This window comes from Enhydra lutris, unplaced genomic scaffold (genome assembly GCF_002288905.1).
Source record: "Enhydra lutris kenyoni isolate GAN:26980312 unplaced genomic scaffold, ASM228890v2 scaffoldscaffold88, whole genome shotgun sequence".
NCBI lineage: Eukaryota > Metazoa > Chordata > Mammalia > Carnivora > Mustelidae > Enhydra > Enhydra lutris.
The window spans coordinates 3,548,710-3,574,834 of NW_019154172.1; the positions used below are offsets into that span (position 1 = coordinate 3,548,710).

Here is a 26,125-nt window from a genome sequence, read left to right on the forward strand (position 1 = left end):
CCTCCATCTGAAACGGTCAAAAATACTAGTGATGATATATGAAATATTTGAATGGCACAATTAATAGAGTTGGTTTTGTGGATTAATATAGGATGCTTAGCTTAGAGAAGATTCATACTTTCCCAACATAAATGCAACAGTTACAAATAGTACATACTAGGCCACAAGCAATTTTCAACAAATACTAAAAAACTGTTATCATATTTAACAAATTCTTACCAAAATGCCATAAAATTAGAAATCAGTAACAAAAGGCCACCTTCCTAAAACACTTCTAAATAATTCACGAGGAAAGAAAAATACATACATACTAATGAAAATTAAAAATATTTAGCCTTAAGTGGTAGTGGGAGTATTATACATCAAAATTCATAGGATGCAGCTTTTAGCAGACATTACTGATTTCCTACTCAAAAGCCATTCTCCACCTTCATCACCTTAGAGCAGGAGGGGAGTGCTCATTAAGCCATATGATTAAGACTTAGGTCCTCAAGCCAGCTGTGTTTTTGTGGTCTCAGCACACACACACTTAATAGAAGTAACAGAGAGCTACTGTAACTGCAGTTGAATCCTCCACTGCTGGTTAACAATGGCAAAACTTTTTTTTTTTTTTTTTTTTTTTAAGATTTTACTTATTTGACAGCACAAGCACAAGCAAGGGAGTGGCAAGCAGAGGGAGAGGGAGAAACAGGCTCCTCCAGTGAACAGAGAGCCTGACTTGGGGCTCAATTCCAGGACCTGGGGAGCATGACCTGAGCTAAAGGCAGACATTTAAATAACTGAGTCACCCAGGCGCCCCTATGGCAAAACATTTTTAACTAAGGGCATAGAGAGCACCAACCCAAAAACCTGATGTATTATACTACTGTAAATGTAAGCACTTCTTTCACTGAAAAAAGAAAACAGCATAGATAGCAAAAAGACAGGCCACAGAGTGGAAGATATTTGCAACACTTAAAAAAGGACTAATTTCTGAAATATAGAGCCCCTACAAGTCCATAAGTAAAGACAATAAAGAAAAACTGGCAAAAAATCTAGACAGGTACTTTACAAAAGAGGATATCCAAATAGGTAAGAAGTCTGTAAAATTCTTAATGTCAGGAGTCTTCAGGAAAATGTAAATTAAAGCTATGTGATAACTATTGCACATGCACCAAAATGGCTAAACTAAAAAATACGGAAACTAGTGGTTTGTATGACAGTCTATAACTGTTAAAAAACTGTATGACAGTCTATAACTGGTTAAAAAAATAAATAAACCCACCGAGTGTTGATGAGGATGAAAAGGAACCAGAACTCTCAAACTCCACTGGTGGGAGTGTAATATGGAATAACTGCACTTTGAAGAACTAAAGCTGAACAAATATATGCACATTTTGTGACCCAGCAATTCCACTCCTAGGCATATTCCAGCACATAATCTATACATATGTACAGCAAAAAACCTGTATAAAAATGTCCACAGTGAATACATTATATGTTTATAAAAATTTAAAAAAGAAAATGTCCACAGGGACGCCTGGGTGGCTCAGTTGGTTAAGCAGCTGCCTTCGGCTCAGGTCATGATCCCCGTGTCCTGGGATCGAGTCCCACACATCGGGCTCCTTGCTCAGCAGGGAGCCTGCTTCTCCCTCTGCCTCGGCCTGCCACTCTGTCTGCCTGTGCTCACTCTCTCTGACAAATAAAATATTTAAAAAAAAAAAATGTCCACAGTGGGGGCACCTGACTGGCTCCGCTGGTATAGTGTGTGACTCTTGATCCTGGGGTTGTGAGTTCAAGCCCCATGTTGGGTATAGAGATTACTCAAAATAAAATCTTTTAAAAAAAAAAAAGTTCACAGTGGTACTATTTATAAGAGGGCCCAGATAGACGGGCCCCTGGGTGGCTCAGTTAGTTAAGCATCTGACTCTTGATTTTGGCTCAGGTTGTGATCTCACTGTCCTGAGATGGAACCCCACGACAGCGTGGAGTCTGCTTGAGATTCTCTCTCCCTCATGTTCTCCCCTCTCTCTCAAATAATCATTTTTTTTTAATATAAAATATATTCTCAATACATCATCATGCTGGGGCTTCTAGAGTCTGTGCAGAAGTAAAGAAAATGGCCTCTTCCCATCCCTGCTTCATTTTTTGTTACTTGAACCATGGAACACTTTGCTTCTGCTTGAACTACACAAAATTCTTTTTTTTTTTTTTTTTTTAATATTACTTGACAGAGAGAGGTCACAAGTAGGCAGGGAAGACAGAGAGAGAGGAGGAAGCAGGCTCCCCAATGAGCAGAGAGCCTGATGTGGGGCTTGATCCCAGGACCCTGGGACTATGACCTGAGCCAAAGGCAGAGGCTTAACCCACTGATCCACCCAGGTGCCCCAAACTACACAAAATTCTTAAAACAGTTCTGTCTGGGGTGGGGGGCGGGCAGTCAAGCCTCTGCCTTCAGCTCAAGTCAAGATCCTGGGGTCCTGATACTGCTCTGGGGTCTGAGCTCACTGCTCAATGGGGAGGCTCCTTCTTGGTCTCCCTCTGTTCATGCCTGCATATTCTCCCTCTCTCAAATAAATAAACTAAAAAAAAAAAAACAAAAAAAAACAAAAAAAACCAAAACAGTTCTGACAGCTCCCCTTACATCTGTAGCCTAGCATCTGATTCCCAGATATCTAAGAGACTCATGAGGAACACCTAGCATTTCCTCTGATAGTCTCAATATTTCCTTGGCTAAAACACATTACCTCCAAAAGCAATCTAGTCCTTACAAATATAATTCTGCCTCCAGCATGGATTAACTTTTACATGATCAATTACAATGAAGCTTTAACTTACTGCTTTTGAATAAAGAGCACATTTGAGTGATTTGTACTGAATAATGGAACATTTTACCCTAAAAAGTACTGCAGTTTCCATTTCTTGACAAATAGAAACCTTTTACAGATTTAAGTGGATAGTGGGGTTTTTTTCCCCCTTGTATTCATCAGTTTAAAATGCATCATCTCACAGTAATTTCATGTCCAGATTATTATCTTACAGATATATTATGAAATGTGCCCCAGACTATACATAGAAATGTCTATTGCAGCATTGCTTGTAAACACAAAAAACTGGAAATACACTTCAAGTTTACTAATAGGGAAAATGATTTAATCAGTTAAAGCACAGCCATAAGGCAGACATTTGAAAGTGCACGATAGATGTCTATTGATTTAAACAGACCTTCAAAGTATTTTAAGTGATAAAAGCAAGGTATAGAACAGTATACAGAGTATTCTACCAACCACTTTTTCAAAAAGCTCATATATGTATTAGGAGTTTTACTTCTATGGCAGGTGACCGTGGGACTAGGGCTTTGGGGTGGAAGAGAGATGTCATTGTTCATCACTGTATGCTTCTCTGAATTATTTACTATGTGCAGGCATAAATTTTTTCAACGAAATTAGATCATTTTAATTTTTTAAAAAAGATCTTATATCGGGGTGCCTGGGTGGCTCAGTGGGTTAAAGCCTCTGCCTTCAGGTCAGATCATGATCCCAGGGTCCTGGGATCGAGCCCCGCATTGGGCTTTCTGCTCCGCAGGGTGCCTGCTTCCTCCTCTCTCTCTCTGCCTCTCTGCCTACTTGTGATCTCTGTCAAATAAATAAATAAAATCTTTAAAAAATAAAAAAATAAAAAAGATCTTATTTATTTAAGAGAGAGCATGAGCAGGCAGAGGGAGAGGGAGAAGCAGGCTCCCCACTGAGCAGGGAGCCTGATGCCTGGCTCGATTCTAGGACCCTGAGATCATGACCTGAGCTAAAGGCAGATGCTTACCCAACTAAGCCACCCAGGTACCCCAAAATTAGATCATTTTAAATAATAAAATCTTGGGTCTGAGTTTTATACTGGATAACCTGTTCACAGCTGTCCCAGTTGGGGTGCCTGGGGCAGTTAAAGGGGCAGTGTTGGGGCAGTTAAAGGACCCTAATGTGATATCCTGAGTATCTTGACTTAATTTCATCTAGTAAGCACATAGAGCTGAGACTCATACTCCAATAAATGAAAACACATATCTGGCATGCAAAAAGGAGAAAACACAAGGAACACCTTGTGATTTCCAACTCTCATGCTCCATGCCATACTTACCCCTGTGCACTTCCAGCTGTACTGGGTCACTTGGCACTGAGAGACCTGTCTGGCACCTGTATTCACCATTGTCATTGACACTGGCAGCAGCAATTCTGTGTTTGGGGGTCAAGGTGTGAATGGCTGTGCCATTGAGAGACCACTGTGTAGAGGTGTCCCCAGGTAAACGGGGTCCCTCACACCATAAGTTTACATTTTCCTCTTGGAACACACTGACCCATGGAGGTTGCAAGGTGATCACTGCCTTTGAGGGGTCTGGGGATTTAAAAAAAAAAAAAAAAAAAAAAAAAAGACCAAATGGAATAAAAGGAGGGTCTGAGCAATTGGTAAAGTTTTCTGGGTAGCACAAAGGTAAAAATATATATTTAGATGAGACAGAAAAGTAAGCAAATGGGAACCTACAAAAACTAGATACTGAGAGTATCCAGACTCTGTGCAGAGAGCTCTGTTCATGTTATCAAATCAACATCAGGACGTTGGGGCTTAGGGGTTCCTAAAAAACAAATGACTAATTTAGTTTTCACTGTTGGTAAACAAAGAAGCAGGGTTTTAAACCAAGGAAAGTCGACTGGAGCCAGTTGTCTTGCCCCCTGTGCAATATTTTCCCTAAGGGTTAAACTCAGGCCTTAATTAGCATTTGCACTGGAAACCAATACTCAAACTCTCACTTTGAAACCTTCAGTACTGCTTGGTTCTGTCTGAGGAGAAAAAAAGTACTTGGCTTTCTTCTCAAGAGGACTGGTTCAAGGAATGTTACAAAACCCCCCAGAGCTACATCTATGGTTTTGTAACTCTGGCTTTTTCCCGCTATTATATACACGTAGGCATTTAGTTCTGGGGCTTTTTCAGGAAATCTTAGAGAGAAACCTTAAAAACCAGGATTTTATCAAAATCATGCTCTGAATATAGGGGACTTTAAATCATTTCTAAATCCTTCTAGTTCTATCCTCTCCCCATACTCTCTTCTTCAGGATAACAAAACTCACCCTTTAGAACAGGAACATGGCAGAGGAAGAGAAACTAAGTTAAAGATTACTCACCCATTTGCGCACCAGCTGGCACTGTAAGAGACCGAAGAACAGAGGCATAAGTAGGTCAGTGGCAGATGACAAGGAAAGGAATCGAGAAGACAAAACTAATGTGGACATAGAGGGACCAGCTTAGGTCTCTTGAATCTCTCTCTACCCTCTCTCCAAATCAGGTACTAGTGGTATGTACAGTCTATAGATGGTTATTGATAAGGCTTTATTTTGATACGATGCTTCCAGGCTAAATTTTACTACCAAGTCTCTCTTCCCATGCTTTTGGTATAATGAGCATGAATAAACCATGGAAGCACAGATCCAGTTGTCCCCATATTCATGAGTTCTTAGCCTAGGATACCAAAGGAAGACAAAAGGTCTTGAGTCCCCATTACCAGAGCCAGTTCCCCTCTAGCTACCCCTTCTAAGCCCAACTTACCCCAAAGGAGCAGAGCTGTCAAGAGCCACATGTTACCTCCAAGCTGATGGGAGTAGTGAAGTCTGAAACGTGCAAGATATTGAAGAGTTTTCTGCTGGAGGCTCTGAAGTTGAAATTAGAAAAGAGGAAGGAAATTGCCTCTTCCAGCCACTACCATCATGCTCCTTTTTTGTGAAATACATCCTTAATTCTTGCATTCTCTCCCCATTCTCTAACTACTTAGCCTCTCTTCCCCAGTTTGAAACTCTGGGTTTGAGGCTTATGAAACTCTCAGAATTCAAGGGAAAGACTAAAGTTTTAATTGATATTCTAACTGTATTTTCCCTTTACTAATTCTGTTTCTTGGGGCTAAAATATGGCAAATCCTCGTTTCTAAAAGTGGTTCAAAGCCTGGCCAATGCCTCTAAAACTTTATCATTTGAATCCAGATTATTCTATATCAACCTCTACATGATATGGGAGGAACAACTCATTTATAAGAGTTCCTCTACTACAATGAGACCTCTATTCCTCTGGGAATGCATACAGGATCAATGTCCCATTTTGGTTTGTTTTTTTTAAAAGCCACCTCCCTGGAAGATATGAATTTGAAGTGTTTGCCTTGGCTACATCTAAGGAAATTAACTGTTCAAAGTAAATGCTATAGAGAAGAAAAATGACTTATATGTGAGTGGAAATATCCCTAAGATGGGCTGTCTCTTCATGGACATGCCAGATATTTCTAATGTTTTACTGTTACAACCAGCACTGCAAGTCTTGTACTTAAAAGATTTAAGCACTCAACTTACTATCTCCATAGGACACATTCCTAGAACGAATGTTGCTCAGTCTAAGGAAAGGTATGTTTTTTCCTTCAGATAAATGTTGTCAGATTGTCTGTTATCATTATCATCATCATTGCATATATTTGTAGATTGCTTATTATATGCCAAGCAAATATGCTTGGTATGTCTCTTTTCATTTAACCCTCATAATAAACTATGAGTAGACAGATACTCTTGTTGTCTCCATTTTGTAAATGAGGAAAATAGACAAAGTATGAAAGGAATTTAGTAATTTGCCCAAGGTTGTAAAAGGTAGAAGCCAGGTTTAAACATGCAGTATGATTTCCTTCACTTTCTCACCAAGAGAGTGTAACATTACCCAGCCCATCCCTCACAATTCCTTTGTAGGAAAATAGCTGCTTCTTTGAAAAATGAGTGAATGATCAGGAAACATGGGGAAATGAATATTGTTGTGGAAGAGGAGTGAAAGACATTCATGATCTGGAAGGATGAAATACTTTTTTTTCTAACAAGTATCTGTAGTTTCTAAATGGAGCAAACAGGGGTGCCTGGGTGGCTCAGTGGGTTAAAGCCTCTGCATTCGGCTCAGGTCATGATCCCAGGGTCCTGGGATCGAGCCCCCGCATCGAGCCCCCGCATCGAGCCCCCGCATCGAGCCCCCGCATCGAGCCCCCGCATCGAGCCCCTGCATCGAGCCCCCGCATCGAGCCCCCGCATCGAGCCCCTGCATCGGGCTCTCTGCTCAGCAGGGAGCCTGCTTCCCTTCCTCTCTCTCTGCCTGCCTCTCTGCCTACTTGTGATCTCTGTCTGTCAAATAAATAAAATCTAAAAAAATAAAAAATAAAAAAAATAAATGGAGCAAACACTATTAACTAAGGCAGATAGACAAATCTCCAGTATTTAATGATCAATGAAAATCATGATGCCCAGAAGAGCCATAGGAGAATTTACATCTATATATGACAGTTATATTTCCATATACTGATTTTTTATAAGATCATCATATTCATAAGCTTCATACTTTAAAAATCACCTCACAAATACACTTTTCTCAAAGGGAGATGCAAAGTCTTATTTGCCTATTTTAACTAAAATTTTTCTCTTCTTTACTACAGAAAACAATTTGTGAACAATTATTTTGTATATTTTTTATGGTAAAATAATTTAAATCTCATACAGAATTGACCAAAAATTTATTTTTACACTCTTTACAAGTAAAAAGCAGTCAGTAATACTTTATTCTCTACTTAAGTCCTCCTTTAACAACCATATTTTTAGGAATTATTGAAACCTATCAACAAAGTTTTAAGTACTTGTATATAATTGTCTACAGCACAATTTTGCTTAATATGTTTTGTATACTATTGTATATCTCTTGAATAGCTGTAATAATACTACCTTTATATATTCACTAATGCTGAAAGTGTTTTTCAAGAGATTCAGTAAACTTTATCTAATGTTTTTCTTCAACAGCCATTCATTATGAAAAGTTCCTGATTGGTTCAATTTCAAGTTTCCATTAGAAATTCAATGAGTTTTTTATCCTTAGTTATTCTTACTACTTGATCTATCAAATCTTTCTCTGCTTCACGTATCCTCAAATGATTTCATCAACTTAAAAAATTAATTTTCCTCCATGACTAGATGACATATGTCATCTAGCCTTTATGGTTAATTTCTGGTGGTATTATAATTTGTATTTTACAGGTTGTCTCAGTCTGGAATGACCTTGTCCATTTCCTCTTTCTCTAACCCCACTTTTTTTTTTGTCATCATGAATACATTCATCAAGTCCTTTGTCTAATTTTCCTATATACCCTTGAGATTCTTTCCTAAGCTTTTCAGTGATTAAATCAGTGGCTTTACCAAAAGCTCATTGTCATGGAATTCTATGCATAGGATATTTTCTATAGAAATTCTATTTTATCACTTTTTCCTTAAAACTATTCTAACTTACAGCTAATCTAAGATGCTGTCTGCATACTATCAATCCTTTCAACATTCCATTGCAAGAGAAAGGACCCCTTTTATGACAACATAAAAAATTTCTAAGAACTTTACTACTGGTGACATAATTCTGACCCTCAATATTCTGATGAATTAATGATGAAAATAATAGTGATTTTTTTTTTCATAGTGACTATGAGGGAGGCAGACTAGACTATAGGTAAGGAACTTCACTACAAGTGAAATTGGCAGTTTGAAGAGCATTTCATAATGCAATACTACTTCTGCTAGAAGCTTCTACTCTAATGATTCAGCTAATGCTCCTGCCTACAGTTCCTCCAGCGGAGTCCAAATAATAAGTAACCTTCACTTTGTGATCAAAGTTTGTGGGAGTCAAACCAGTTTTTTTGAACTTTGAAAAGCTCTCAGCTCACAGAACTACTAGGGGTGGGTTAGTGTGAATTGATGGACTCTAAGATTTTGCGATAGGAGAGTTATTTGAATGAAAATCTTGTACTTTGGGGGCACCTGGGTGGCTCAGTGGGTTGGGCCGCTGCCTTCGGCTCGGGTCATGATCTCAGGGTCCTGGGATCGAGTCCCGCATCGGGCTCTCTGCTCGGCAGGGAGCCTGCTTCCCTCTCTCTCTCTCTCTCTCTCTCTTTCTCTCTCTGCCTGCCTCTCTGTCTACTTGTGATCTCTCTCTGTCAAATAAATAAATAAAATCTTAAAAAAAAAAAAATCTTGTACTTTTTAGAAATCAGAAGCAGCACATATGGTAGTCTTAATCCTTGAAACTTTCCATACAATAACTTTGTTTCTTAGGGTCTTATCCTGTCTATTTGGATGAGGTTGACTCTTACCACAGTCTCCAACTTGTTTTTTGCCACCACAATTAGTTTCTCTTCCTCCAATAGCTTCCAGGCTGATTCTCAACAAAAAGTAAAAACAAAACTTACTGGAAAGGCAGGGTAACAAAGCAGACGAATCCATCTAAACAAGGCTGGAACACTCCAACATTTTACCTAGATGAGAATATCTTGCTATTACCTATCTCAATTTTGTGCATGAGAAATAAAGCTAAAAGAGGTCAAGCACCTTGCTCATAGAAAGTTAATAAATAGTGCAGTGAGACACAAACAAGCTCCAAGTCTGGTTTTGTGCAGTAGTGATATAATAATGGTAAGATTTAGCAAAAACAGAATTATTGTTAATTGACCCCAAGTATGCTTACCTCTGTACTGTAACTCAGAAATCTTTTCTGAGGGAATTGGCAGCTTTATCCTATGGAAAGGAAGTCAAAGCCAGATGCCCTCTGGGGAAAATTAATTCTTTGCTGTAGAATTGTGCTAGAGATAAAGCATTTATATCTCCTGGCAGCTGGCTAGTGTAAATAATAGATTGGTCTCCAGTATTGGTTACTGCAGACTGTGGCTCAGAATTCTATTTTTATCTATGGTCTAGCCATTGTCCCATTTGCATATTCAGTCCCTCATCTAGAATCCACTACAATCACACCTTCATTCTCATCATTCTCCTGAAACTGCTCTTGTCAAGGCTGCCAAAACCTTTTTGCTGAACCTAATGGTCAGCTCTTACCCTCATTTAATCTAATCATCAACATTTTACAGTTGATCCTTTCCTCTTCCTGGAAACATTTTCTTCACTTGGTGGGGGAAAAAATAAATTTTGAAATGAAATAAAAATAGCTAAAATTAAGAATTCAATGAAAGAGTTCAACAGGAGAGAAGTCACAGCTGAAGAGAAAATAGTAAAACAGAACATGAGGAAGAAGAAAAAATTCAAAATGTAGGGAAAGGAAAAAAATGGAATATTAAACACACAAACAAAAAATAGCAAATGGAGTGAGAAAGTGTATCTTATATTTCGGTTAGAGTCTTGGAAGTAGAAGACAGCGAGAAAACAAGGCAAAAGCAATATATTTGAAGAAGTAATATTTGAGAGTTTTCCAGGCAATATCAGGAATCAACAGATTCCAGAAGGCCAACCAATCCCATACTAGGTAAATAAAGCGACATCATTACTAGAGAAATCAGTCAAACTGCATAAGATAAAAACAAAGACAAAAATTGTAAAAACAAAACAAAAACAAAAACCCCAGAGAAACAGGAGAGATTACATTCAAATCAGTAGCAGTCAGACCACTAACTTCTGAAAAACAAAAATCAAATGCAAATTTTTTCAATATTCTGAGAGTAACTGCCTCCTCCACTTACGTACTTAAAGAAAGTCTTCAATAATTAAAGTAAAATAAAGGCACTTTCAGATTAAAAAACGCTAAAACAGCTCTTCCCAAGCAGACTAACAAAAGAAAATTCTAAATGATGTTTCTCAGGCAGAAGACAAATGATTCCATATGGAAAGACAGGCATGGAAAGATATAAAGAGAAAGGCAACCATAAATACATGGATAAATCTAAAATTGATTATATAAAAGTATATAAATTCTGGGGCTTAATACTCAAAGCTATAGCAAATAACAGCTGCGTATATGTGGGTGACACTAAATGGAATTAAAATATTCCAAGTCTCTACAGTGTCCAGGATGAGGGTAAATGCAGTAAATATGACTATGCTTGATAAACCAAGGGATAAAATTAATGAAAAAAGAAAAACTTAAGATTAAGACTAATTTTTAAATTAATCACTGAAAGAACAGAAGCAAAGTGAAATACAATGAAAAACATAGAAGGACAAATGGAAGTAAAGTATATAAACAATAAAAAAAGTTATAGTAGTTTAAAAGAGAACTAATTCAAAAAGAGAAAGAAATAAAAACATAGATCAAGGAGGAACATAGAAAAAAGATAGATTTAAAATTAATTATATCAACAATTATTAGAAAGACAAGCAGACCTAATTATTCAGTAAAAAATAAATACTGCTAGACTGGATTTAAAAATTAACTATATGCTGTATTCAAGGGACATAACAAAACCATAAAGTGATAGAAAGGTTGAAAACAACAGAAGAGAAAAGGAGCACTATTGAAAACATTAACCAAAAGATAGCTACATTAATAGACTTTAAGGCAAAAAGCATGACTTCAGTATATGTCTCTACTGGAATATAACCATCCATTTTTAATTGCCTTTTCTGCTAGTTGGTTATCATGGGTAATGATGTATAAATTAATCTCCAAGAGCCATTTTGTTAGACAAAAAGCTTTGATACTTTCTTCTTTACCCTTCAACTATAATGAACGAATAAATCTTTAAAGATACCTTATTTTTAAATTTGTGTGTGATTACTGTCATATTATAATTTAGGATGATTCCCTGGCCACAGCCTGCACTGAAGTCAGAACTTCTACCCTAGATGAATCCTAGGTTATTAAGTGCCTGGTGTCAAGGGAGATTGCCAGAAAGAACGGCAAGAAAGCACCCAGGCATGGGGCTGGATAGATGGTGGTGCCAGATTCCTTGCCTGCCTTGCCCAGCTTTCTGCTGCACTTTTGTCTCTGTCTCCCATAGTGTATCAAATGCTCATCAATGTGGCTCCTCTCATGCCAACTGCTTTCCTGATCACAGGGCCAACAGTGGGAAGTATTTGGTCCAGAACAGTCTTCCACTACCCCCACTGAACTTCCAACATTGTCCCCCAACCCTCACCCCTTAATTTTGTTTCCTCAGAACACCAAAACTGGTGATGGCCATTCCTCTGTCCTACTTCTTGGGGTATCCCCTAAATTATTGTGTTTCCTAAGTGTGTAGCAAAGAAACAGAGGTTGTATACTCTCCTGCACTTTCAGCCTTCTGGAGCTGGCATTTTGGACAGAGTAGAGATAAGGTGGACATGCTTCAGCTTTGGCAGTTATCACATTATCACTTGATGTAGTCGCATTTGTGAAGAGTGGCCATGTGATCAGTCAAATCAGTTAGAGAGTTCAGTCGTTAATTGAGTGGTTGACAATTAAAACTGACCGGCTTTTGATTGGCTTTAGAACTTCCTAGCACTTCTTCCACACTTCAATTTCTCTCTTGTTCTGAACAGTTTTCATTCTACATTTGCTATGCCCACCTAAGTCAGAAAGTCTGAATACTCCTCTATTTGTAAAGTACCTGCAGCTGTCTGATAGGCTTTTTCTGATAGAAAAGGCAAATACTTAGCATTCAAAAGAACTGACTTCTCAGACACTAGGTTCCTGAAGTTAACTTAATGTATGATTTTGACCATTCATGATAAAATGACCTGTACAGTGACCTATAGAGAGAAATTTTCTATTGGCCAAATTTCTCAACTTTCTGTTCCAACTTAATACATAGGTGGTCAAGAAAAGTTAATGGAATAGCAACCTAAAGGAGAGGATGTGACATTCTTTATGTTCCTCAAGTCTCCTTCCAGGGATATATATACACATACATGTATCATGACAACAGAAAATCAGAATCAGGATTGACAAAGAAGGGAAATCTTCTGGCCTTTATCCACAAGTAATTCCCAAAGAGAAAAACACACACTGAAGTTATTCTTCATATTCTAAGATACTTATCTGCTAGTAGGTGATGTCACGACATTAGAAGTTTTATACATGAGTATGGCAAGAATATCAGTTCCAAATGTTACATACATGTCCCCAGCAACATACAAGAACTTACTTTACACCCTAGAGGAATAGTTGTGCAACTCATGCCAAGCACTAATCCTTCCATGATCATAGCCCTGTCCTAGTCCCAAGGCTGCAAACCACTGTGCAGGCACACTCTTTAATCATTTTTATTTTCCAAACACTGCCCACTTTATTCTTTCTCTCCCTGTCCTCAACTGACTGCAGTGTTGCCCCTGCCTGTTGGATCTTTGCATAGACCAGTCTTGCCCTTGTAATAAAGTCTCAAGAAGAGGTAGTAAATGAAGTTACTGTGGTGGAGAAAAAAGAAAACAGTTACTTGTATGGGCCTGCAACCAAACCTGGGACAGTCAGGCGGGAGGTGAGATGCTTGCTACTGAAGCACCAGTATTCTTAGGTTAAGGTGTCCTTTGGCTTCTAACATATCCGATTACTTCATGAGGTTGCTTCTCTCACAACCCACAGCAGGCCCAAAGACTTCATCTACAGGGCTTCACAGAAATGGAGCTACCTGTCTATACAGGGACTTAGTGACCGCACAGATCCCAGCTATATTAAGCAGCCCCCTCTGGAGCCTGATCTGGGATGGAAGAGAACCTCAGGTGGGATTTGCTCCTTCGAAAGGGTACAAATTCTCAGCTGAAGAATCCAAAACTGTCCCTGTGTGGAAACTTCTGTGCTCCTAGGACACCTCTGAAGCTTGACTATGAAGAATTCCCATAACACCAAATTTCAAACTATGTTCTCCAAGGAGCTTCCTATTGGGCGTTTGGATAGCCTTTATCCCAGCTGTCAGGAAACTGACTTGGTGAAACTGAAAAATTAGTACCTCAGGTTTACCAGTACAGTGACTCATTTAGTTCTTGCTTCCGTATTACCAATCCTTTTCAGAGACTTGTACTTCTCCAATTTGTATATGTGTTTCAAGCCAACACAATCCCGAACCCACTAGCTCTATGAGTTATCCACTACAGTTCTTTCCCAATACCTTCTCTGGTTCCCATGACCATGGAAGGAAGGACTACTGTTGGTTAGCTACTGTGGTGGTGGACGAGGATTTAGGCAATAGGTATGTCCAGCTTTACACCATGGAATGATCAGTGAGAGTGCAATATGGCAAATGGATTGAAGTAGACTAGGCTGGCTGTAAGAGGACCAGTTTTTTTATCTACTTATATTAATGGAAGTAAGAGGTGATAGATGGAACAAAAGACCTATTAACATGAAAAAGACATATTAACATGAAATATGTTAATATTTCAACAATAAAGTATTTTTTTTTATTTTAAAGATTTTATTTATTGACAGACAGAGATCACAAGTAGGCAGAGAGGCAGGCAGAGAGAGAGGAAGGGAAGCAGGCTCCCCGCTGAGCAGAGAGCCAGACGCAGGGCTTGATCCCAGAGCCGAAGGCAGAGGCTTTAACCCACTGAGCCACCCAGGTGCCCCTAAAGTATTTCTTTAAAATAGTCTACTTGTCATATAGCTAGTAAATCAAAGCTTATTAATTTGGGAAATTAGATTCTCCCAAACATTGATTGCAAACTTAATCTTTTTATCTTATATCCATTCAAATGTTTTATACACATTAAAAAACCAGATGCATTCTAAGGTTACAAGATAGATCATTACTCTTTTACCAAAAAAAAAAAAAAAAAAATTAAAAGCTACAAAGGACTAACTCCATAAACCAGAATTTATTTCTTCATTATATCTATCTTGATTCTGTTCTTTCCCCTCTTTTCCATCTGATACTAATTCTGGTTCCAATTCTTATTTCTTCTCTGGATTAGAATTTTACTCACCTAACCTACAAGTTAGGTTACATTCCCAGAACCACTAAGACAACAATTTGAGGTTGACAATTGAAGATTTGGGAAGAGAAACATGGAACCTAGATGAATTTCTTATGTTTTTCTATAGGAGTCTGTTATGCAACTGGAAAGAGCCCCTTTCAGAATTAAGAGTTTGATCAGACAAATCAGATATTATTTTTATATGTATAGTTTTGTCTAGTATAAGTTTTCTATAAAAACCTTTGGTTTGGGTGCTTTTATTAGGTATTAGCCAGCACTCCAAAAAGCCGGTTTTGAGCTATTGTCAACTTGTTCTGGATACCCCTAGATTTCACCTATAGCACACCATAGGAACAGGCATTGGTAGTTCAGTGGCAGAATTCTTGCCTCCCACGTGGGAGACCTGGGTTTGATTCCTGGCCAATGCAGTGGGCTTTCCTTCATTTCGGTGAGGTTTTCATATTTTTATCCCACAAAATTATACTACGCAGGCAAATAGCGTCATTTAGGAGTTTTGGTTGCTATTGCTGCAGTGCTTGCATTGAGCAACCACCTTCTTTGAAAAGTGCAGTGTTTCCTGGTGGTTTGCAGTTTAGACTGTTTGGACTTAAGGCCACAGTTACTTTCAGTCTTTCCCCTGCAGGACCCACGGAACCCAAAGGGCCACCAGGTCACTGAGGCCCGTGCTGGACCTGGGTCGGCCGCTGGGCCACGTCTCACCCCGGGGCGAGGGCAGCCACGGGAAGGTCGCCGGAGGGGAGCCGCCGCGGGGCCCGGCAGACACCCCAGTGGCCGGGGCAGCGTCGGCGGCCCGAGGAAGGCGCAGGCTGGTGGACGCCAGGGGAGCTGCGGCCAGAGGCCCCTCGCTCGCGCCGCCGCACCGCACACCCGCAACCGAGTCGTTCGCGCGACCGGCCACCGGGGTCCGCGCTCCTCCCGCCGGCCCATCCAGGTTCCGGGAAAGGACTCAGCGTGCCCGGCCATGCGCCTCAACAGGTGTGGGCCCGAAGAGGAAGAGTATACTTGTGAAAGGAAGAGGAACTAAAGACTCCGGGAACCGTGGACCCGGGTTTGTTCTCTAGCTCTTGGGCGCTCCTTGGAAAGGATTCCGATTAGAGGGTAGTAGGGGCGTGACTGCGTTAGACACTGCGGGTGATTAACTTTCATCTAAGAATAGCTTAAAATTTAAGTTTTTTAAGCCTATTTTCAAGTCAACATTTTTGCTTTTTAATAATTTATTCATGTCCAACGGCTTTCTTATTCTGGCATTATGTCTTTCTATATTTTACTGTAAACTGATGGTGATTTTTTTTTTAAGTCCTTACCAGGCAAGAATGTGTTGAAATCATCTGGGTTGTTACTATTTTAACTTGTTTGGGAATCCCTGTATTTGTTGGATAAACATCATAATGTGATACATAATTTCTCATTTTTTAAGATTTTTCTCCAAACAGGAGTCAGGCTGTAGAGAAAACAATCTAGAGGCTTTGATCTTATTATAAAAAGGAAAATGATACACTACTTAGGTGAGGAGGCACACTGCAAAGACTCATCAGGTACCAGGGATTGACCTGGATGATCAACTTGAAAACAATACTATAGTAAAGCTATTAGACTTTAAAGGTAAAGAAAACATCTTCAGGTTCTCCAGGTAAAACTATGAAATAGGTTACAAACTCAACAGAATTAGATGACTGCTAACACAGAAAGCAAGGCAACAGTGAAGCAGCATTTTCAAGAAACTTACATAAAGAAAGTACAAATCACAGATATTATATCCAGCCAACCTCCTTTTCAGTGATCAAGTATAGGAGAATGACTCTGCTATGGCACTCTGGTGACCTTGTACTTCTCCACATGGGCCACACAGGCAAGGTTCAACTGTTGTTTGACCCAATTCTTGGCTGAATATCCCCATGGAACATGTAAAGATAGGCAGTCTTGTGAGTTGCTATTGTATGGATATTGTATGGATTAATCTCTTGCGGTAGACTGCCTGTCCTGCCTGGGGCAGGCTACAAGTAGACGCTCTCTCACCTGTCTCCCTGGTTTTGGTGAGACTTGGAAATCTCCACCTTATCTCTACCCCCCAGGATGTGACTACAAGCTATCAAATGACTTGGCAGCAAAATGAAATTGGCTCCTTCGGGACAGAGCAAGCCACCACTTGTGTTTTCTTGTCATCTGATTCCTCCAGTGTGGTGTCATGCTATAGGATTACAGATGTGGGGAGGTGACAACATGCTACACTTGCTTATGCTGTATATATAAGTAATAACTACCTCAGTTCATTTGAGGTTGTCTCCTTACTAGACAGGCACACCTAGTAGCTAGTACTATACTACTGCCTAGGGACCACTATACTGCTTGACAAAGGTGGTACTCAATGTGGGGCTGGTAAGGTCACAGTGCTTTCTCAGAGACAAGACAGCAGGGAGTGCATGGGCCAGGTTAGGGAATATGAGAAGGTTTCTCAGGATGATCTCCCCTAAGTGGTGGTTATGAGCCAGGGGAGTAAGGGCCTTTTGACTGTCTATGTGTTCATGGACAACTGGAGGTTCAGTAGTGACAAGGAAGGATGGAAAGCAGCCACCTAAATGGTGCTTTAGCTGTTACTAAAAGTTCACTGAGACTGAGTGGATGACCTCTTAAAACCAAAAACAACTACATGGCTGTGCTTACTGTAGGGGTGCTGCTCCATCCACAGCCCCCATCCCTCTCGTCCCCTTATCCTGACCTCAGGTAATAAGTAGATTCCCCACTGCTCCAATGGGCCTCACAGTCTAGTCACACCTCCTTGCTCTCCCTGAGCCCTTTGTCAAGGAGATAAAATGGTCTCCTGGCTGCTGTGTAACCTGCAAGTGTTCAAGCACAAGTGCTCAACTCCTTGGTCTGTGTTCCTGTAAGAGAGTGTAAATTCCACTGACAGATTGTGGGTAAAACTTGTGGTAAAGAGAAAGGGAAGCTGAAGTTAAGAGAAAGGCTTCTGTGCCAAATTAATGTACGGTTGTGAAAATGTGTAATTGAAATCAATGAGTTGCATACTTATACTATGAATGCTCTTAAAGTATTAGAGGAAATTAAGAGATTCTTCTGTTCAGGGCACTGTCACGTGTAACGTGCTAATGGGACAAACTCCCCTATCAGTTGCCACCAACAGATGGCTCAAAATTTAGCCTGAGTGAAAAATAAATAAATAAATTTAGCCTGTGAGTGCCTAAACCCTCTGATGTCCAAAGTCCGACTGTATAAATAATGTCCTATTGATTGGCAAGTCAAAAATTTTAATCTCAACAGCTCTGACTGCAGTGTTAACAGATCTCTACCAGCAAGAGTGACTGATAAACCTCACCAGTTTTCAGGAGCTTGCCTGCCAAGTAAAGTTTCTTGGGACTATGTAGATAAATCCTTCTGGCAATGCTCAATCCTTCTAGCAGCCAAAAGGAAACAAACAAACAAAAAACCTGTTTTTTCTCACAAAGAACTCTATATTTCTGATACAGAAGCTACCACTGCATGCTAAACTTGTAAGTCCTTGTAAGTCCTGCCAAAGTTTGACCTGTTTGTTTTCTACACGAATATTTCCCTTTGCTTTTCTGATCTCATTCCAAATAACAATAAGAGAGATAGATTAGGTAAGTCCTTCAAAAAGCCATTTTCCCTCATGGTCATTCCTGTGTATCATACTGGGTCAGGAAATGGGCAACAACTGACCAAGGGAGGCCATTTTACTATTATAGCATAGCCCTCTAAAGTATGTGAGAACACGGCATAAATTCAGTTAATCTCAGGGCTACACTAAGAGGTTACAACACCTTCCTACTATACTTCATTTTTGGAAACATAAATAGCTGCAGTACGGTATGTATTACTGTGTCGCTGAACACAGCTCATCAGGTAATGTTATACAGTGTGCAACACATGACAGCATAAGCCAACTATATCAGTGTGGATAATGTAAGATGTGAAATTTTATTATTAAATCTTACTATTTTTATTGTTTATTATATTATTAACTTCTTATTATCACTGAATTTCCTTTAGAAAGAAATAAAAATATAGAAAAATTACTGATCCAATAAAGCAAATTCCCTCCACTAATGTTCTCGTCAAAACAGATCAAGTGGAGGCCCCTGGTTGGCTCAGCCAGAAGAGTAAGTGACTCTTGATCTCCGGGTCCTCAGTTTGAGCCCTACACTGGGTGTCAAAATTACTAAAAACAAATAAACAGAGAGGATGAATACTTACCATTTACATCGACATGGATGGAACTGGAGGGTGTTATATTGAGCAAAATAAGTCAATCAGAGAAAGACAATTACTGATTTCACTCATATGTGGAACATAAGAAACAGCGAAGAGTATCATAGGGAAAGGGAGGGAAAACTGCGTGGGAAGTCATCAGAGAGGGAGACAAACCATGAGAGACTCTTAACTATAGGAAACAAACTGAGAGTTGCTGGAGGGGATGTGGGGGGTGGGGGATGGAGTAATTGCGGGATGGGCCATAAAGAGGGCACACCTAGTGTGATGAGCAACTGATGAATTATTGAACTCTACAGCTGACACTAATGATGTACTATTTGTTGATTAATTGAATTTAAATTTTTAAAAAACTGAAATAATTAAAATAATAAAATAACTCTCATCTTCCTTCATTTTTTTTTAGAGAGAGAGCTGAGCAGGGTATTAGGGGTGGGTGAAAGGAAAGGGAAAGGGAGAGAGAGACTCTTAAGCAGGATCCAGGCCCAGCATGTAGCCCTAGGCAGGGCTGGATCCCACCACCCTGAGATCATGACCGAGCAGAAATTAAGAGTGAGATAACTCCTATCTTCCTTTTAAAAAAATAAAGTGGCCATCAAAACGAACATTGAATTATTGAAACAACTTTTCTCTGGTTTTTAAAAATCTGCTCTGCTTCCAACCATTGTTAGGTCTTCAGAAGCTGTCATCTTCATTTCTGGTGCTCATTTATTTCTCCCAACACTTCCGAAGATGGATTTAGGGACCCTCCTGTGCACCACTTCCCCAAGTTCCTCAAGGTGAAATATGCCCATGAAACTATTCAAGTAACAGCTCCATAGCCACAAAATTTAGAATCCGCAAGACCACTCAGGCAAAAAGTCCAGACTTAAACGTTTACTACAACTAATCTTACGTGGAAGAAAAGGTAAACACCAGAGCAGAACATGGAGACTTCAAGAGCGCTGAGATAATAGGCAATTCTTCCAGTTTATTTGTCCCTTGTGGACTCAAAGGCTATGGGAAAATTAACTCTGAAGAGGTTGGCTGGTGGTAAATAAAGTTTGAGATTATATTTAAAACACAGATAATTTATAGTGCTAGTTTTAAATGGGAGGTGGGGGAATGAAGCATCATACAAGTTGCGGCATATAATTGGTGCTTACAGGTTGGTGGGTAGTATATAGAGCAGAGTCTGAAATTCTCCATTTCACTTAGCAGTTCTACTTTCTGGAATGTAGCCTCAATAAATAGTGAGCTCTATTTTCCCGCCAGTCTCAGGAACGGGAAAAAACAAACCAAACCAAAACTCAACAGTGAGACAACAACCCTTTCCCTGACCGGGAATCGAACCCGGGCCGCGGCGGTGAAAGCGCCGAATCCTAACCACTAGACCACCAGGGAACCGCAGAAGGGGGGGGGGGTCTCTTTAAAAATGCTCTGAGAGGAGTTAGCGCTTGCCTGATTTCTCTAGAAAAGCCGCCCGGATCTGCCTTTACCTTGCCTCCCGCTCCTGAAAGGAACTCTCCCTAAGTCCATTCCCTCCCTGCTTTCTCAAAAAAAGAGCCCCACAAGAAAGACCGATAGCTCGGCGGGACAGCAGACGCGCCCCGAGCCCCCCCGCCAGGTCCACAAGTCCCGGCATCAATCCCCGCCTGGCGGCCGCTCAGAACCACCCTGAGAACGCGCCTTCGTGAGGCGGCCGCGCGCCAACACCAAGTCGCAAAGAGGACCCGGCAGCGCAAGGCGCCCGGCGTGACAACCCGAGGTCCCCAACATCAGCCGGTAGACTCCGGGGGACGCAGCAACCCAGGCGGCGCGGATTGAGACCGCTTTCAAGAAGCTTCGGCGGCCCGAACCGGATCCGGGGTCCCGCCCCCCTACAACCCGCCGCCCTGCGCTTCCCCCCTACCTTAGCGGCTGCTCTGCACGCTCGGCCGGAACGGTCCTTTTCGACGCCGGCCTTTCTCCTGCGCCACACAGCCGCTCTGTTTGAAGGCGTGTTTCTTCTCTTCTCGGCTGCGGTCTCGGAGCCACACGCTCTTCTCCCGGCGGCCCGCCTGTGGCGAACAATTCTCCCGACACCGGCGGCGAGGACTAAGCTCGGACCCCGGGCTGGGCCGCCTTGGAGCCTCTTCCCCGCCCCGCTTCGAGGGGCAGGGGCAGGGCCGGGCCCCTCCAGCGCGGCCCCTCTCGCGGGTCTGAGGCCCGCACTCCTGAGTGCCACCCGCACGCCAACTGCGGGCAGCGTCGATGAAATAGGTCGGACCTGCGACGCGCTTGCGATGCGCGCGGCCGCCGGCGGCGAATTCTCGGGCTCCGGGCCCGCTGCCCTCGCGGCCCAGCAGTCCGCACCCGCGGGCCCTAACGTCCCGGCCGGACTGAGCACCCAAGACGCCCCAGCGGGAGGGACCCGGAGGAGAAGGGCAGCCTCCCCTTTCTGTCCTGTCCGATATTAGCTTCCCAGAACGCTCTGGAAGAGACAGAACGGGAGATGTGGAAAGAGCCGAGAGAAAGGAAGAACTCCATGCGATTTTCCTCATCTAAAAACCGCATGAAGATGAAATCGGGGTTCGGTCGCGGGTGACGGTGAGTGGAGTCCCCCTCTCCAGTGGAGCCAAAGCCTTGGCCTGGCCACCCACGAGTAAGCAGCCCCTGCTCCTTTTGGCATTTGAACGTCTCCCCCCTTGGGCTTTCCGTGGATTCCAAGGATGCAACTGGTAAATTTATTTTTAATGCCCTTCCTTGAAGTAAGAGTACTTTAAAATCTCTTAACAGAAGACACGGTTTCTGGTAGGTTTTGAATGAGGTCTTCCAGGTGTGGGAGAAACTAGAGAAAGCAGCTACAGCTGAGAATCACACACTCCCAGGAACTGCACTTCAGCCAGGTGGGTTTGTCTCTTAGGCTGGGCCAATGTTATTTTAAATGCATCTTTGGTTGAATTTAAGATAAATTTAGGACGTTTGTGAGGAATAGTTTAATTTTCATAGGCTTTAATTTAAATACACATTTTAAAAGTTATATAACAAGCACATGAAGCCTGCCAGTTTTACAAAAATGGGAAAGAAATTATGTATAAATGGGAAAGCATCATAAAATGGCCTGTATTTAATGGCCAGTATTTAGTGGTTGTTTCCACTAAAGGTTTTTATCCCCTTGGATAGGTAACCTCTAGCTTCTCTTTCTATAAAACCTGACAATCACTGCAAGAACCAAAATTCGACTTTCTAGTTCCAACGTACTCTTCCTTACACCTTTTCTCAGCATCTCCCCCTAATCTTTTCTAATGCAATTTTTAAAAAGTCAATTTTTACATAGCCTCCAATTTCAACCTCATGGTCAACAACTATCAGTCCAGTTAATTAGAGGCTCTCCTGGGAATTTGATCTCCCACAAAGAATAGAGAATTCCAAACCAAACATTGTATTTATGGTCATAAATAATAGAAAAGTTTGCTCTAGTCAAACACCTGGAAAATGAACTTTTTTTTCAATAAGAATCTAGATTCATGGTTGAGTGTTGCAGACATTTTGTCTCTAAAGGAAACTGGAGATTTATTTTTTCTGGGAGCTGCAATAGAAGGTCTTTGGCAAAGGGATCAGATATAATATGTGAGGACCTATGTCTTACAATGAAATGAGAGAAGTTAAGTGACTGCAGATTTTTATTTGTGTGGTGACTACTTTGTTATGTACACATTTCAAAATTTATTGAGCTCTGAAAAAATCAAACCTGGAAGACTTTAAGACTTACTATTAAGCTGCGTATTACTATAAACAAGACCGAGTGGGAGTGGCAGAAGGGTACATGTGTAAATAAAAAGAACTGAATTGAGACATGTAAAATAGACCTCCCTTCTCTGGTCAAATTATTTTCCAAAAAGAGACACTAAAGCAATTCAAAGGGGAAAGGACTATCATTTCAACAAATAGCACTAGAACAAGATATCTACATAGTGAAAAAAACCTACAATCCCTACTTTACAATATACATGAAAGCTAATTTGAGTTGGATCATAGACCAAATCATACACACTACAACTATAAAGTTTTAGAAGAAAATACATGAGACTATCCTTATGACCTGGTGGTAAGCAAAATAAATATCACACACCAAAAACATAAAGAAGAAAAATGATAAGCTAGACTTTAACAACATTAAATATAAAAATAAGTTAGACTTTTAAAATATTAAACTTTTAGTCTAATTAAATATTAAATTAGACTTTAACAACAGTCATACTTAAAATATTAAATGTTAAAATTATAAAATAATTAAAATATTAAAAATGTCTTCTCATTAAAGATACCATTCAGTGAAAAGGCAGAGCCAAATCACAGACAGGGACAAAATATTCACAGAACATATCTGACAAAGACCCTATCTCCAGAATATAAAATGACCTCCTATAATCAATATTAGAAACTGAAACACCCATTTTTTAAAAATGGGAAAAAGCTTAAACACTTCAGACAGAAAGATATACCAATGGCCAGTAAGCACATAAAAGAGTGCTCAGTATCACTACTTAGGGATATAGATATTAAAACTGCTTTGAGATACCACTGCACCCAGTAGCACGGCTAAAAAAGTCTGAAAAACACCGAATCTTTGTGAAGATGTGGAACAACTAGAACTCTCCCACATTTTTAGTGGGAATGTGTTATAGGCATTTTGGCTTTATAGTTTCTTATACATTTAAACAAATTTACATAAACATCCCTTTATTCCCATAAAATCCTTCACCTAGATATTCTTCCAAGAGAACTGAAAACATATGTCCATACCAAAAAGATTGTAACAAGAATGTTCATAGTGTTTTAATTCTCAATAGCCCAAACTAGAAACTACTCAAGTGTCCACTATCAGGACACTGATAAACAGATTGTGGTATATCCATATAATAGGATATTACTCAGCAATAAAAAGTAATGAGCTTTTTTTTTAAGATTTTATTTATTTATAACAGAGACAGCGAGACGGGGAACACAAGCACAGGGCGGCATGAGAGGGAGAAGCAGGCTCCCCACTGAGCAGGGAGCCAGATATGGGGCTCTATCCCAGGACCCTAGGATCATGACCTGAGCTGAAGGCAAACACTTAACAACTGAGCCACCCAGTGCCCAAATGGCACGAATTTTTATATACTCCACAATAAATAAAACTTGGAGACATTATGCAGAATACAACAGCATACATACTCCATGATTCCATTCACAGGAATTTCTAGGAGAAGCAAAACTAAAGTGCAAAATATCAGCACAATTATTTTCAAAAATAATGCAGAGGATAATGACAATGGGGATGATGATCCTGATTATGATATTATTGAGCAGCTACTAAATTCAGGCACAGCCAACAACAGAATGAAGTAGCTACTCTTATTAGCCCATTTTTTAAAAAAATATTTTATTTATGTGACAGAGAGAAAGATCACAAGTAGGCAGAGAGGCAGGCACAGAGAGAGGGGAAGCAGGCTCCCCCCTGAGCAGAGAGCCCAATTTGGGGTTTGATCCCAGGACCCTGAGATCATGACCTGACCTGACCTGAAGGCAGAGGTTTAACCCACTGAGCCACCCAGGCGCCCCTTATTAGCCCCATTTTACAGAAGAAAGAATTGAGGCACATAAAATTTAAGTTACTTCTCCAAGGCCACACAAGGACAGAATCAGATTTAAAAACTAGAGCCTTGTCTCCTGAGCACAGATAGATCATCAGATCTTTCTTCTTCTCAGTCTTAGGTATTTCTGATTTTCTCAGATGTAGGTAGAGGTGAGAAGAGAAGAGAGAAGGAAAGAGAGGGCAAAAGAGGAGTGAGCGATAGAAACACAAAGATCTGTAGTCAACAAAGAGCAGAACGGGAAACTTATGAATGTTTTTACATCAAAGGTTATAAAAATTTCTGGGAGGTTTGTGATCTGCAAGCAAGCTAAAGATTCTTATGCTGAAGTGGTTAGGTATTGTGCTGAGGTCAGAAAATTAATCACAATTTTTAAAGCTGAAAACTAATACATTAAAATTTCTAGAAGAAAATGTGGGAAAATGTACTTACAGTCTTGGGCAGAAGAGATGTCTTAGAGAGTAAGATACCTTAACAATAAAAGAAAAAATAAATCAGATTCCGTCAAAAGTAAAAACTTATGTTCATCAAAAATCACCATAAGAGGGGCACCTGGGTGGCTCAGTGGGTTAAGCCGCTGCCTTCGGCTCGGGTCGTGATCTCAGGGTCCTGGGATTGAGTCCCGCATTGGGCTCTCTGCTCAGCGGGGATCCTGCTTCCCTCTCTCTCTCTCTGCCTGCCTCTCCGTCTACTTGTGATCTCTCTCTGTCAAATAAAAAAAAAAAAAAAATCACCATAAGAGGGGCACCTGGGTGGCTCAGTGGGTTAAGCCTCTGCCTTCGGCTCAGGTCATGATCTCAGGGTCCTGGAATGAGATTGATCCCTGCATTGAGCCCCGCATCGGGCTCTCTGCTTGGCAGGGAGCATGTTTCCCCTCTCTCTGCCTGCCTTTCTGCCTGCTTGTGATCTCTCTCTCTTTCTGTCAAATAAATTTAAAAAACAAACACCATAAGAAAGTAAAAAGGCAATCCATAGAGTAGGAAAAGATATTTGCAATATTCTTATCTGAACATGACTCAAATTGAATGGACCGAGAACTTTTAGAAATCAATAATAAAAGCCAAAACATTAAAAATTAGCAAAATACCAGAATAGGCTTGCTTCACAAAAGATAATTTCTAAATGGCCAAAAGACATAAGGAAAGATGCTTACTTATATCATTATTTATTAGGGAAGCACAAATTAAAACCACAGTGAGTTACTACCTTTATGCACTCACAGCAATCAGTAAACTTTTAAAGAGAGAGAACACCAACTGCTGACAAGAGTTCCTTGTTGTTGCTGTTGACAAGGTAAAATCACACATTCTGGAAAATTGGCTGTTCCTAATAAAGTTAAATTTACACCAACCCCATGACCCAACAATTCCGCTACAAAGTATATACTCAAAAAATGAATGCACATGTGTAAGGACCTTGTTCACAATGGCCAAAACTATAAATTATCCAAGTATCCATCAATAGCAGTATGAGCACAGGAATAACATTCATCAAGAACACTGTAATAATAAACTCAACAGCATGGATGCATCTCAGAAAAAAAAATACATTCACTTCTGTGAATTTTAGAAATAGTCA

General features: G+C 40.4%; 1 protein-coding gene and 1 non-coding gene across 2 annotated transcripts in view; both read right to left on the reverse strand.

Annotated features, from left to right (window-relative positions):
• The window catches only part of LOC111162063 (high affinity immunoglobulin gamma Fc receptor I-like), a 13,405-nt gene extending 4,195 nt beyond the window's left edge, over positions 1-9,210 (reverse strand). The window contains exons 1-4 of the mRNA XM_022526253.1: positions 9,164-9,210; positions 5,572-5,674; positions 5,151-5,171; positions 4,111-4,365 (exon numbers count right to left, since the gene is read on the reverse strand). Of these exons, the coding sequence (XP_022381961.1) occupies positions 4,111-4,365; positions 5,151-5,171; positions 5,572-5,602 (307 nt within the window). The 5' untranslated portion in view covers positions 5,603-5,674; positions 9,164-9,210. The remainder of the gene's footprint in view (positions 1-4,110; positions 4,366-5,150; positions 5,172-5,571; positions 5,675-9,163) is intronic.
• Positions 9,211-20,258: 11,048 nt separating this feature from the next.
• On the reverse strand, positions 20,259-20,330 carry TRNAE-UUC. Its single transcript has one exon. It is a non-coding gene; the product is annotated as a tRNA-Glu (tRNA).
• Between the last annotated feature and the right edge of the window lie 5,795 nt (positions 20,331-26,125).